At 44.9% G+C, this 14855-nt stretch overlaps 1 protein-coding gene across 3 annotated transcripts in view; it reads left to right on the top strand.

Annotated features, from left to right (window-relative positions):
• The first annotated feature begins 9032 nt into the window (after positions 1–9032).
• LOC148513755 (uncharacterized) overlaps positions 9033–14855 on the top strand; it is a 34795-nt gene continuing 28972 nt past the window's right edge. For 2 of the 3 annotated variants that reach the window (XM_088481406.1, XM_088481404.1), the window contains exons 1-3: positions 9680–9753; positions 12553–12662; positions 13999–14138. In XM_088481406.1, coding sequence (XP_088337532.1) covers positions 9707–9753; positions 12553–12662; positions 13999–14138 — 297 coding nt within the window. In that variant the 5' untranslated portion in view covers positions 9680–9706. Of the gene's footprint in view, positions 9084–9679; positions 9754–12552; positions 12663–13998; positions 14139–14855 lie in introns of those variants that run through there. The other variant, XM_088481405.1, reaches the window with a different exon arrangement.

The following is a 14855-nucleotide window of genomic DNA, read 5'->3' as shown; positions in this document are numbered from 1 at the left end:
TAAGTGTCCTGGTTGTTTACAGTTAAAACATGTTCGTGTATCGGGTGAAGACGTGCTGTTGTGAGGTTTAGGCAGAGGGTAAAGGTGGTGGATATGGGTAAGGATAGGGAGGGTAAGGGTATTGTGGGGGGATAAGAAGTTGGCGGGTAGTATGGGACCTGTGGTTGTGTCAGGTTAGTGGGATAGAGTCGTGCTTGTAGATGTGTGGGATTAGTGAGGGCACATACTTGTTCAGATGTGAGTGTGTGTGCAAGTGCAAGTGTGTCTGTTGGCTGTGATGTTACCGTCATTCCCTCCAGAGCTTGTATACTGACAGCCATTAGTTTTTTGCTCTGGGTTTCTCTCTTCTTGGAGATGTTTTTATCATGTTCGATGGCGGTTTCTATGAGGGTGTCTATTGAGAGTCCCCGCCAACCAGGCTGTGAGGTCTGAACCTGGGTTTTTAAACTCTCCTTCAGACCGTCCATGAGTATCGTGACTATCATTCCCCTGTGGTGAGTGCTATCTTTAATATCCTCTATCCCAGTGTACTGGGTGATAGCCTGCAGAGCCTCATCGCAATAATCTTCTTCAGATTCACTCTCCTTCTGCTTAATGGTGAAAATTTTGTTCCAGTTAACTACTACTGGAAAATATATACCCAATTGAGTTACAATGCGGGAAATATTACCTTGGTTTACTTGGTCTGTTAAGGGAACATCACCATCCAATACACAATCCGTGATAAATTTTGTCACGTCGGTATTGTGTGGTAGACAGGCCCTTAACACCACACGCCAATCTTTATCAGTGGGTTCATGTGAACTACCCAAATTTCTCAACAATCTTTGACATTTGGCTAATTCCTTTTTGGGATCGGGAAAATCATTTATGATGGAATTTAGTTCTGCTCTTGTCCAAGGACAATGCATTACTACTTCCCTCGTGGGCACTATACCGTTCGCATCTGCATTTCCATTTGGAACAGTTATTGTCCAAATGGGATGCAGACCGGTAGCGCTGCTACCTTTGACCTGGTTACCTGGTTGGGGGTTTAGTCTGCTGCTGCTGCGTATGGTATGAACAACTTCCTCTACGGGTGCAGAGGGCATTAACACTTCCCTTGCTGTTACCGATGGAGATGGAGGCACCACTAGTGATTGTGGTGATGCCGCATCTATCATTTGTACAGCATGGGAAATGGCAGACATTACAATAGGCTCATCATCCACATCATGAACATGTTCTTTATAGTTGCTTAAGAGAGGGTACAAGTTGCTTGTTACATTTTTATGGGTATTTTTGGTAACTGTACTTGCACCTTCATCCACATAAGGTGGGGGAGGTGAGCGTGAACTGCTGGCAATACTCTCCGCGACGCTACCTTGCCGCATGGGCGCGCCATTTTGCAGCTTGCCCGTATTGCAATTTAGCGCCGCGGATGTATTTTCTGGCAATGTGCTCATGACGCTACTTTGCGTCGTTTGCACATTTTTAAGCCGCGCATCCCCTTCATGCTGCCACAGTTTTAAACATTCAAAATATTTAACCTTTTTCTCTCGGGAGCGCATCAGACAGATGTGATCCCGGACATTATCTAACACATTTTTATCAAAACTACCAATTCTGGGAAATGGTCTAACACTCTTCCTCGTCATATTAAACCATAAATCACAATACCTTATCGCATAAGTACCGTACTTAGTATGCATAATACGACGGGCCGATCCGTCCATTAGCAGCACATCATTGTCTAACATCTCTACTGTTTGCGTGGCTCCCATTCTGAGACAAAATCCTATGCTTTTCAATAAAGATTTAAACTGGTGAAAGACAATCAAGATACTTTCACTTACCTGTGGACGATTTAAGTCGGCGGCGCCCACACACCTGGATAAGATTTGAAAAAGGCAACTTCCACACCCGGATAAGATTTAGTAAGGCAACTTCCACACCTATGGGAGTTTATATGTCGGCCACTCCCACGCACCTCTCTACAACAAAGACAACATGTACACCTGCTACTGTGTATAGAACGGTAAAGCTGCTTACCGAGCGACTAGCACTTAGCCCTTAAAGGTCATACGGTACCTTTAACTGTAGGGAACAAGTTACCCCTACCAACAAAAACACTCACTGTTACACACTTTTTCCTGCGCAGAAAAATACACGTTAACCCAGATATTGGTAATAATTAAATTAAATTTAAAAAAAATTTAAATCTCAACGGCTTTGTTCAAACAAGTGGCAGCACAACCGGAAGTACGTATACGCTATTGTGTGACCAGTCGCATACACAATGATGCGACTACCACACAACCGTATGACAACCTTTAGCTGCGTACACAAAAGTGCATCTTTGCTATGCGCAAACCTGCGACTTAGCCGCGTACTCAGTACTGCGGCACCCCTTTAAACGTAAGGTTCTATCAACAGAGGAAAACAAACTTTTTACTCTCTTGTCCTTGGATTCTAGTCAGTTTCCTTGATTCACACGGAGATGGATAGCGATCTTTCAGCACAAAGCGGTTGCAGGCAAACCATGCATGTGGCCACTCCACCCTTTGCTGAAATATCGATAGCCATATGTACCGTGTGAGCAGGTAAGTGACTTCACTACAAGCCCCCAACTAACGATACTGGATCAGAACCTCTATACACACCTTCCTATACCTTCTAATAACCTGCCAATACCTTCTAAGGATGATGCTAATTTGCGTACGCAGTCATACAGTAAATAAAGACTTAGACCTGGAATCTGTGGTTCCAAAGCACAAGTATTATTCAAGAAAGTGTTCAGACAGTTACACGCAATTGATCCAGACACAATTTAGGCGCAAAAGGAATTATACAGACCCAAGTACAGTATACATATGCAGCGCTTCCGGTACCAGGTGTTAGGCATCAGCAAGAAACCCCTCGTCTATCAGCATGCAGCACGAAGACTAAAAACCCAGTGTTTGAGCACACATATTTATACCCCCCAGGAATAGACAAAACAATAGAGACGTTTGTTGCTGATGCTATTGGTTCCCAAGGGGGATCCATCTGTTACGGAGCATTTAACAGGCTGGTTCAAATAGAGTCTCCCTGCCTCTAACAGCTGGGGGTCTCTCCCTTCCCGCCCCCTGTAACATCCTAACAGTTAATACATTTTGTTGCTTGAAGTCTCTGCGATCCATAACTGGAGAATGCATGATGCGATCTCCCCACCGATAACACCGGAATACTGTGGAAAGAGAACGCATCAGTACGAAACCAAACACGGCTTGTTTAGCATGTATAAAACCTTAGTTATCAAATATATTTATTTCACAGCGTTTATATTAACTGAACCAACTTAAATTATATATCTTAAAGCTAATGGAACCTTGTAAGTGAATATGTAATGTGTGAGTGTACGGGGTTTGATATGAAGATGCTAGTTAACTTGGTGCAGATGCATGCGCATTTAGCTACTAAACGGTGTTTTCATTCGGGGTCTTGTGCATTCGCTAATATGCGACTAGTTAACAGCGCTATTATGCGTATTATTGTGTATATGAGAAATTATGGGAGATGCAATCGCATGGTGCTAATAGTATTATCGCCACATGTACTAAAAAGTGAGTTTATCTAAAATGGCGCTTAGGCGGCCATTCGCAAAATGGTGTCTTGCGATATCATTTTCAAGATGGCGTCTTGCAGCCAGTCGCAAGATGGCGTCGCCGTGATTCAATTTTAAACTGAACTTGTCTCAGCCAATTACTCAGCTTCGACACCGACATGCTGTATCTTGTTCAGCTGAGCCTAACACGCACAGTCACACAGACAAATATTAGACCAAAAAAGACAATTTTTTTTATTTTTTTTCAGCTCCAGAACTTTGGGCCCAGAGCACAGATTGATGACGACTGGAGTCGGGCAGCACTAGCTTGCATTGCTGACTTGCTGTATTTTGTGTCCTCATTAAAGCATTTTTGCTTTGGGTCTATTTCGTCATTAAATGCTCATGTACATACTAATTTGATATTTTTCCTTTCTATTTTAGCACATACCTGCAGCATGTTCTTCCACACGTGGATGAGCCCTTTTTGCCGTCTAATTCTTCCTCCCTGGAACAGCTGCGGAACAATTCCAGACATTATTATTTGCCCCATTACATGTGTTTCACAAATTATTTGTAGCAGTGGGAAAATTAAACAGAAAAAACATCATAGTGCAACCCAAAAAATTAGTGTGGTTTTCAAGCTAACAGTGCAATGGCCCTTTCTGTGCTAGCTTATCTCCAACAAAATATTAGTATTGAGTTCTATTCTATTTTTACTTGATAACATTATTCTTTACACAAAACCCCCCAGAAAAACATCCCAGCATGGGCAAGCATTGACATCTTTGTACTCTGTGCAGTCTAGATAACAGCATACTTGTATGTGCAGTTGTATAGCAGTAGCTTATTATACAGTAATAGAGCAGTACTAACACCCCTGAAAATTATGCTAATACAAATAATGTAATATTAGTACTGTTATGTTACTCACCAATAGGGGCTGGATTTGGAGGCCTGTCTTATCCTCAATTTGAGTTCCGGGTAGGTTCTCTGGTGGAATTATCTGTTTTAGCTCTTGTTCATAAGATGTGTAGTGTATGGGGATGTGACGGCCACCACCGGTCTTGCGGGACTGCTTCACGTCATCCGCCATTTTCCCCTTTAAAACACGTTTAATGTTGTTGAAACTTTTTTTAACATTGTAAACGTCACTTCTACAGCTACTAACAGCATTAACAGCTTCTGTGATGCCTTTCCACATTTGTTTCTTTCTGGCCAGGGAGGTACAGTGTGCAGGTTCTCCCAGGAGACGTGGGAACACTGGTACCATAGCATGTACCAGTGCAGAATTTTCTTCATGGGTGAAGCGTATATTGCGCACACAGCGCGTCTTCCCAGGCAAAGGACCAGCAGACTCAGCCTCCTCCTTTTCATCCTCCCCCTCATCTTCATTCTCCTCCTTCTCCTGTGTGTTTTCATCCTCCTCCTGTACTTCCTGGTCAGACAAACCTTCCTCCTCCTGACTGTGACTCTGCCTGACAATCACCTCCTAATCCTCCTCCAGCCTCTGCTGAGCTCCCCCAGCTCTCCTGCTTGCCATGCTGCCTCACTGTCTCTGCAGTCAGACCACACCTCCCCCCTCATGCACTCAGCTCCTCACTCCCTATCAAAGCACAAAGGGCTCTATTTATTAACATTATTTTGCTAAAATAAAGTGAAAAATTGTGTTTTCACACCCTTTTCACGTTATTTTAGTATCACCTAAAGTTACTACAGGGTAATTGGAGTAGAATTCGTAAAATTCTGCTCCAAGCCCTAATTATCACTTATTTTTAGCAAGCAGATCACATTTCCCATAATTGTAATGGGAAATGTGATCTGGCCAAAGCTACTAAAAATAAATTGTGAAAAAATACCAGGGAAAGCCCTGTGATAATAATGCCACCTAGAGGTGGCGTTATCCAGGGTCTCCCCCAGTTACCGGACTCCTGCTCCGCTCTAACGGGCAGAGCAGAGCCCGGAGCCGGCCCCAGTGATCAGCTGTGTGGTCTAAACAGACCACATGCTGATACACTGTAAAAAAAAAAAAATAGTAAAAAAAAACTTACATGAGTCCAGGGGACCGGAGATTGGGGCTCTGATGATGTCTACCCTTTGGTCAGCTAATCTCCCATCTTCCACTGAGGTCCAGTTGTCACCTGACCAGGTCCCAGTACAGGATGGGAGCCACAGAGGACATCACAGGAGCACCGATCACCAGAGGTGAGTGTAATTAAGGGAGGTGGGGTCGCAGGAGGGGGTCGCGATCATGGGGGGATGGGGCTTAGCGACGGCCGTTCGCGCATGCGTCGGCACTTATCACAGTATTTTTTGCGAAAATACCGTGATAAGTGTGCGGAGAGGATTCGCAGGGACAGAGCTTTATCACAAGCTTTGTCCCTGCAAGGGATTTGTAATAAATCCCTGTGATATTGGCTGAATTTGCAATGCGAATTCAGTCGGTAACTAATATCCGACTTGGCTATGTGACTTGGCTATGTGTACCCTGCAAGCCCAGCCCTTGGAAAGGCATGGAAACTATGTAACCCCCCACCACCACTACCGTACACATTCCTCCACCTATGATCCACCCATATCCACCAGTAGGGACAGGATCATAACTTGGGATGTATCAGGCTTCTGGGGTGCCTGGAAGCGTATCCCAATGTTTGGAGAGGTGTACGGTGCATCCAGGGCCGGCCCTAGCCCAAATTTTTGGGTAAGCGAGTATATTTTTTGGCGCCCCTCTATGCAGTGCCCCTTTTACAGTGCCCCCGGTAGTGGTCCCCCCTGTGCAGTGCCCCTTGTGCCCCCAGTAACAAGCCCCTTATCTAGTGCCCCCAGTAGTACTCCCCCCTATTCAGTACCCCCAGTAGTGGTACCCCCTATGCAGTACCCCTTATATAGTGCCCCCAATATTGAGCTTTATATAGTGCCCCCAGTAGTGGTCCCTCGATGCAGTGCCCCAGTAGTAGCCACTGCCTTTGTAGTAGTCCCCCCCTTGTGCCCCAGTGGAGGATCCCCTCTCTATGCAGTGCCCCAATAGTAGCCACCCCCTTTGTAGTAGTCCCCCACTTGTTGTGCCCCCAGTGGAGGTTCCTCTCCCTATGCAGTGCCCCAGTAGTAGCCACCCCCTTTGTAGCAGTCCCCCCTTGTTGTGCCCCCAGTCGAGGATCCCCTCCCTATGCAGTGCCCCAGTAGTAGCCACCCCCATTGTAGTAGTCCCCCCCTTGTTGTGCCCCCAGTGGAGGTTCACCTCCCTATACAGTCCCCCAGTAGTAGCCCCCCGCAGTAGACACACATGTAAAATAATAAAACCACTTACCTGAATCCCTGCTCCCGCTCGGGCTGCCGCCATCCGCTCCTCAGTCCGCGCAGGGCCGCTACGCATTATGGGAAAGACATCATGACGTCTTTCCCATTACCCACTGCGGGAGCCGGAAAGCTCCAGCCCGCCTCCGGCAGTGGGCGCAGCAGCTTATGAGAGTCTGACAGACTCTCATTGGCTGCTAATCAAAACAAACTCACAGCTGCCGGCGCCGGCAGCTGTGTGTTTGTCACTGTGCAGTGCTGACCGAACTCCGTCCGGTCAGCACTGCACGCGCGATGCAGCTGTGTCACAGAGACACAGTCTGCCCGTGGCCCGCATGGTCGCAGCAGAGCTAAGGTGCCCTCCACTATGTGGCGCCCTACTCAGCTGCATACCATGCGTAATGGTAGAACCTACCCTGGGTGCATCCTTAATAGGTGCCCAGTGTCCAGCTCTGTTTTTCAGACCCCTCACTTTGGTGAAGTCATGACATAATTTGTGCAGGGGGTGACATTGGCCAGCAAAGGATGTGGAAGTGCCTGGCTACAGCTCTGACCAGGGATAACTAGGACGCTTTCTGTATTATATATTGATCTCTGAAATGCTCTATATATTATATACTGTCCTCTGGAATGCCTGTGTTGAATATTGGTATCTGGAGTTCTCCCTGAATATTTTAGCGGTTTCTGGAATGCTCCCTGTATTGTATATCAGACTCTGGAATATTTCCTGTATTATATATAGGCCTCTGCACTGCTCCCTACATTGCATATTAACCCCTATGATGCTCCCTGTATTGTGTATGTCTGTGTATATATATTAATATATATATAGAGAGAGAGAAATGCATCAAGGCTTCTGAAGAGAATTTTATAAACTGTGCTAGATAAACGATAGCTAGAATTTGATTTGTTGCTATGGCAAACTTCTCCACTTTATCTAGTTAGATGTTTTGATACATCTGCCATAGTTCTTAAAATGTCTGCTATTATTGTGTTCCCACCTACAACTGCATGTTGAATTGGCCTTGTCTACCACCAGTGTGGGGGGGGAATAATGCTGTGCTAACTCCATCTACTTTTCTGTTTACTACACCCACAATTTATTTGGTCCTGCCTACGTGAGCCCACTTTCACAAATAATTCCAGGTCAAGTTTCCAATCAGCTCCTGCTGACACATATGCAAGTATAGGTGTATTTACAAATGGCGGTGAACACAGGGCTCTGGGTCCAGGGAGGCCCCACCAGGGGCGTTTTAAGAGAGGAGGGGGCCCATGTGCAGATTCAGTGCGGGCCCCCTCCTCTCTCCGGTGGTGCCACAGCTGCCTTGGGTGCAGTAGATTCTGGCTAAGGTACAGAGAGCCTGATTCAGACCCGGCCGCAAGCGCTGTGCACTCGCAACTGAGTCGATGGTGTGCCAGTGCGCACGTGCGCGAGCCCCGGAGCGAGCGCAAAAAGCGCTCACTCCGGGACTTACTACAAAAGGGGTGGCTGTCGATGCTAATCGACAGCTCGACCCCTTTTGTAGGGATGGCTGGGGGTTGGCTTAACAAACGGAGCCGTTCCCAAGCGAACGCCTGCCATTTGTGGGCGGCCTCACTGACATCACCAGTGATGTCAGTGAGAGAGCTTCCGGTTCTGTTTGAGCCGAAAGCTCTCTGGGGCTTGCGGCCACGAGACCCTACCACAAGGGTCTCGTCGCAAGCCCGATGGTCGCGATGGTCTTGACCATTGCGACCATCATCATGGCCGCTCGCATAAGCTGTGGGTGGTAACCCACAGCTATGCGAGTGGCCAAGAGACTGCAACTTAAAAACCAAGCGCCCGCCCTGATTCAGATTGAGCGCTCGCTTTTTGCGAGTGCCTCTGAATCAGGCCTAGAATCTGATACTGCACATGCACAGGTCTCCGGGAAAATTGGGCCAGCACCATTTTCCTGGGGACAGCATTACTGTGCATGCTCGAGTAACGGGAAAATGTCCGCCGCCATTTTCCAAGTGATTTTTGCTGCTCTGCAGCTCTGCCCCGGCAGACAATGGACAGGTAAGTATAAAGACTATAATGGGTGCAGGATGTGCGGTATGGGCCTCCCTGGACCCAGGGGCCTGTGTGCACCGCTCACCCTGCACCCATTATGCACTCTCTTGTGCACACACGTCATCTTCCCGAATATCACTGAGAATAGATGACGTGGCCGAGGAGGAGAGACCTGTTTGCTGGCACAAGGTAAAATGTGGGGCCGGGGAGGGGGAGAGATGCTGCTCTGAGGAGGGGGCCCATGTCGGGCATTAAACACCCCTGTACACAAGTTAGGTACTATTAAATATTATATATAAGTGTTAGGAAAAAAAAACACAAGGATATTACATGCATTTGAACAAAAGTGTTGTTGGAATATGAAACAGCTATTTGCACACCATGATATTCAAAGAGCATAATGCACTTATAAGTTTATTTTTGACAGATCTCAGTTTCTTAGAATTTTCTTTGTATTATAGTTTAAGCAGCTCTGCACAGTACTGTCCCTGCTAACATACATATATTGATCTCAGCAAAGTAGTCTAATAAGATTCAGTTACTGTACGCTGCTGGCCATCACTACCCCTTCCTTCCCTTTGTGTCCGTGACCTGTGTCAGGCTGTGCAGCACTGTACACACAACTGTGTCACTGTTTGCTGTGAGGTTGTCAGGTACACAAACCGCAGGCTCCCAGACACACAATGAGCTGACTCAATCTCCTTTGGTAAAACAGGCTTTTCATATTCTAAACAGAAAGGGGAGGGGAAGTCTAGAGGGACCATGGAAACAAAACAGGGATCCAGGCGTTCACAATAAGTGGACTCAAGAACATGGATCCCCCATCAGTTTCTTGTATCTGTGAGCTCTGCGACTGTGGGTGAGCGACTGGTCACTGGAGCCATATGTGTATATATTACATGTAGTTGTATTTTGTAGCTGAATACCTTTTGTTTGCGCACAATAACTTTGCAGGATAGTAGGGAGTAAGAAGCACAGATTGGATCACACAAATGTTCTGCTTTTCATTGAAGCTGGAAAAAGTAACTTGTATAAATGGAATATATTATGATTACGTTGAAAACAGTGATGTTTACTATTCATTGATAACATATTTTTATTATTATTATTTGTATACCTCGTGGCAACAGTTTGACGTATTAACGAATTCATACTAAACTGCATAAATTCACAATGGTTACATTACAGTATGTAAATACATAGGGCCTGATTCGGTGAGGATCGCTATTGCCATTACGTATGCAGACGGCCGATTGTTGCGTACTGTACATGCGTGTGCATCGCAATGCGCGTGCGCGTAGGCTCCACTGCGATCGTGCTGCAATCTCAGAGACTACACAGCCCCATCGCAGAGTGATTGACAGGAAGTGAGTGTTTGAGGGTGATGACTGGGGGGAGGTCGGCGAAACATAGGCGTGCCAGTGCGTTTGAGAGGCATGCATAAATTAGCCACCGCGACGGCATACGCAGCTTGAGCTATCACTGCGTGCGACAAGGTTAGCAATTTCTGAGTAAGGTCAGGGCTGCTGTCATTCTGCGTAAGTTACTGATGGTACTCGATGTTACCGATGTTTGTGAAGGCGGATGTGAGATAGAGGCAGCGGGTGTCTCTATGCTGGCAGTGCAATGACATTGCAATTGCATTTATTAGCATATTTTCGCAGCAGACCTGCATGCGATTTCGGTGCTGCGAACGCAATAGCAATCCTTACTGAATCAGGCCCATAGGCATTAAATGTAAGTTTGTTTATAGGAATTTATATATCAATCAGGAGTTGTTGTTATTATTATACATGCTTATGCCAACATATATACAGAGATGGGAGATACTGAATACTATTAGCAGCTGTACACAAAGCCCATACAAAAATACATAAAAAGGCTGTATTATCCATGTGTTCTTATAAGCACCAGGATAAATGCTACATTTTTTCATAATTTCTGGACATGCCCTAAGATCGCAAAGTTCTGGGGTAAGGTAATGATCTTTATTAACTCTATTATTCACCTAAAACTTTATAGTGATCCGCTGGCCTTATTATGTGCTAATTTCACAAATTGGGATTTGGGCCCTGATAAATCTCGCATAGTCCCATTACTGACTGTCATTGTCATCGTAGCTAAAAAAGTCATTTTATGTGCTTGGACCTCCCCTTCCCCTCCCTTTTTGGCAATGGTTAAGTCTATTATGCTCCAGACCCTGTATTGTGATAGACAAGCAGTTTTCCCTGCGCTGGAAGCAGGGGTTACCTCCTTTTATAAAAAATGGGGCGCATAAATTGAATCACTCGACTCCCCTACACAAGCTCAGAGTTTGAAGGTGTTTGAGACTACCTCATGGTATTTACTCAGTTATCTTGATACAGAAATTCTTATGTATTGTATTTTCTTTGGATCAATTGTAAACCTGGATGTTCCTATATATAGTATGTATGCTCAGGGGACATGCTCTGTACATCACCCTGATCTTGACCACATACTCTCTCTTCATTGATTCTACTGCAACGCTGCCTTTCTTTCTTCCTTCCTCCACCTCCCCCCCCCCTCTTTTTTTTATCTAATATTTTTATTTTTTGCTGTTATCTTAGGGCCTGATTCAGAGCCGGACGCAATTAGCGCTCGCTCGTCCAGAAAATAGGGGTGGCTATTCAAATGAACCGTTCGCTCTTTGCGGTCTGTTCACGCCTCTAGATCTGAACGAGCGAACAAAACTTGCGCTCGTTTTTTGGAAAACTACGCCCCCCTGGCCGCTCGCATCCTACGTCATGTCCGCTATTTATTAGATTAATCGAGTACATCGACCAGCGTATGAACTGCTCGCTATTCTTGTAGTTGGTTTTTGCTACCACAATTTTGCGAGCTGTTCTGGCAATAAAAAAACCCAGTGACGTAGTCAATGACGCTGCTGTTTTAATTATGCACACCCATAAAACGCCCGTTTTGACCTTTAAGCACGCCTGCGATCGGATCTCCACTCCCCGTTTTCAAGCACCTTCCCCTGTTACCACCCACATACGCCTCTTTCTGTCACTCAAATTATCAGGCATTCGCTATTTTGCGAGCACATGAATTTCGACCGCACTGACTGGTTCACGCATGCGTATAACGATCCATACGCATGCGCAGTTGGGCAAACATCGCTCGGAGCGAACGAGCGGCCGCTTACAAGCGGCTCTGAATCAGGCCCTTTGTGTTTTGATCCAGATATCCATAGGTATTGTTTTACTTATTTTTGGATATTATAATATTGTTCATGGGCTATTTTTGCAGTCTTATACAATTATTCGAACTGGGACTATATTTCTACTTCCCTAATGTATGTTTAGTGGCTGAATCTATACACCATTTTGCTTTTTCCATTTTACCTTTGTATAACTATTGCACATTGTGATTTACTGTTATTGATATCTGCCTGTAACATTTTCTATTTTTTTTCTGTCACTTGATTTTTGAAAATCCAAAATAAACAGATCTTTAAAAAAAAAAAAAAAAAAGCACCTGGATAGGACAGGACTCTTCAGGGACTGTATAATATTCATCTTCATTTTTGTCTTCTATTGATCTGATACCAGATGAACAGTCAGTATGAGACAGTAGAGTGTACTGGGTAGAGTGTACTGGGTACTAGTGTGTTTATTTGTTGCTGTTAACACTACAGGAAACACAAACATCACAAGGGATGCACCAGACAGCATCGTGTTCAGCGCAGAGCCACTGATGGTAACTGTTTCGTCTCCCACTATAAGGCCACGTTCAACTCCCCAAGAAGTGAGTGATGATCTTTTTTACTAATGCTGTTTATCATGCATGAGCTTGAATTGAATGTAAAGTACTTTGAGCATCACATTTTCTGCCATTAGAACAGTAGAACAGAAACCACTGCATTTTGTACTGTTACGCACTAATGTGTAGTCACAATAAGAAAAAGGCATGGTAACGTCAAAGTTCATTTATTTATAGATTATATTATACATTATTCTATAGGGGGGTTCACTGACCAGCTACTACTTTAATACATTCATGTAGGGGAAGGCAATGTGTGGCACTCCAGCTGCTGTGGAACTACACATCCCAGCATGCCATTCCACAGTTTTAGCATGCCCTAACAGCAAAACTGTGGCAGGGCTTGCTGGGATGTGTAGTTCCACAGCAGTGCTACACGATGCCTACCCCTGCATCAATGTATTAGTCCGGGTGCTTGGTGACCACTGATTGAGTTTATTTGAGATGCTAAAGCACAAATCACTGCAAAATCACATCCTTGTTAACCTAGTGCAGGCCTCCAATAGCAAAATTGTGAGAGAGATACTAGCGAGTTTGCAGATCTTCACTGCATCATGGGAACAACATAGCAGGACTGGCAGGCAGAACATTTCCTTGTCTGTACATGAAAGCAATTTGCACTTAACAAGGGGAGTCCCTTTAGGTTGCCTTATAGCCAAGATAAAGTGATTATTAGAGTCCTTCCCTGCTGACACCCATTGTGTAAAGAGTTGTTTTGTTGTAGCTTTTTGGACAAATGTTTTTTTTTTTAAAAAGAGCTATTCAGCTATTCCCAAAGTATCACTGCCCTCCTGAGGATGAGATAGAATCTGCAATCGGACACCACCTGCCTATCAGTGCTATACAGCCTGTAGATACATTATTAACTGTAGCATAATGTACCTGTAGTGAGGACTGCAGGATATCGTTGCAGCATTAATATAATTTTTTGCATAATTAATATTTTTGAGTGGAATCTCCGCCCTGCCCAGTAATCTGCTAGTAAAGGAGGCTGTGATTCCGCAAGAGCTGATAGAAAATGTGTGATACTGTAATTACCTTTAGAAATAGTTGATTTTCAACGGCTCCATGCATTCTATTTTTCAATCTACTATGCTCCAGAAAAGAAAGGAATCAGGTTTGGACAGAACTTTTTCAAAAATCTATTTCGGTTTTTAATATTGTTGTCCATAACATATTTTGGAAGCTGATATCCTTACCAGTCTATGAATATTTAATATTTTCTTGTCTAAAGCAAGATTGCAAGGTGCCAAATTAGATAACGTCTTTAAAATTGTAGATGTTGCTCGTGTTTACCTGTGGTCTCATATTCTCCACCTAGATGCAGCTCCCAGGAGCAGTAAGAGGCCCTCCCACACTCCATTATGGCGTAATCTGCCTCCCATGAACCTGGCTACCACACAGAGGACTGAATTCATACCAAGGTCACTTGAAGGAAGGCCTAAGCCATGTATTCCTCCTGTAAGTGTATAACACAGCATAGGTACATGCATCCCTATGTACAACAGAAAGGGGGGAATGTCAGATTTTAATAAAGCTGGCACAATTCTGGCAAGGTTCCAGTGAGTTGCAAGTTGCAGGATGTAACGGAATGGACGCAAAGTCAGTAGAAAACTGCCAGAAAAAGATCTTGACTGTCCGCAAGTCGCTGTCCGGACATTTTGGATGTTAAGAATAGAAGTTGCCTGATATAATAGCCTGTGACTTTACCACTCACTGGAAATTCACCCAAAAAAATCCCCTCTGGCCAGCAAGATAGCTGCAAATGCTGTTATGTCGTCTGGCACCGCATGTAATATAAAGTTTGATAAATAATAAAAAATTCAGAGTCCCCCATCAAACGTAAGACTAGCAGTTCAGCCTAGGCTGATATTGGAACGTTCAAGGGGATAAAGAGAGTGGGCTCCCTAAAAATTTTCCAATACCAGCATTACACTTTACCAGTCAGGCTGGTGCCACTATAGCAAGGGACACACAGCGTTAGCTAAGCTGCTTAGCACAGGGCTATATCTCCGAGGGTGGAAGAAAAATGTGCTCCCTCCTAGTAAAAACCCTCCCCTGCTGATAGAACTAGGGCATACTTGTTGACTTCTGATCTGCCCTGTTGGGAGGGCAGGGCCGTCACTAGGGTGGTGCAACATGTGCCATGACACAGGGCGCTGTTCAGGACTTTTTTTT

The sequence above is a fragment of the Taudactylus pleione genome, unplaced genomic scaffold (assembly GCF_031769625.1).
Source record: "Taudactylus pleione unplaced genomic scaffold, aTauple2 ptg000270l, whole genome shotgun sequence".
Lineage (NCBI taxonomy): Eukaryota > Metazoa > Chordata > Amphibia > Anura > Myobatrachidae > Taudactylus > Taudactylus pleione.
Note: the sequence above shows the minus strand (reverse complement) of the source record. Positions and strands in the feature narration are given on the sequence as shown.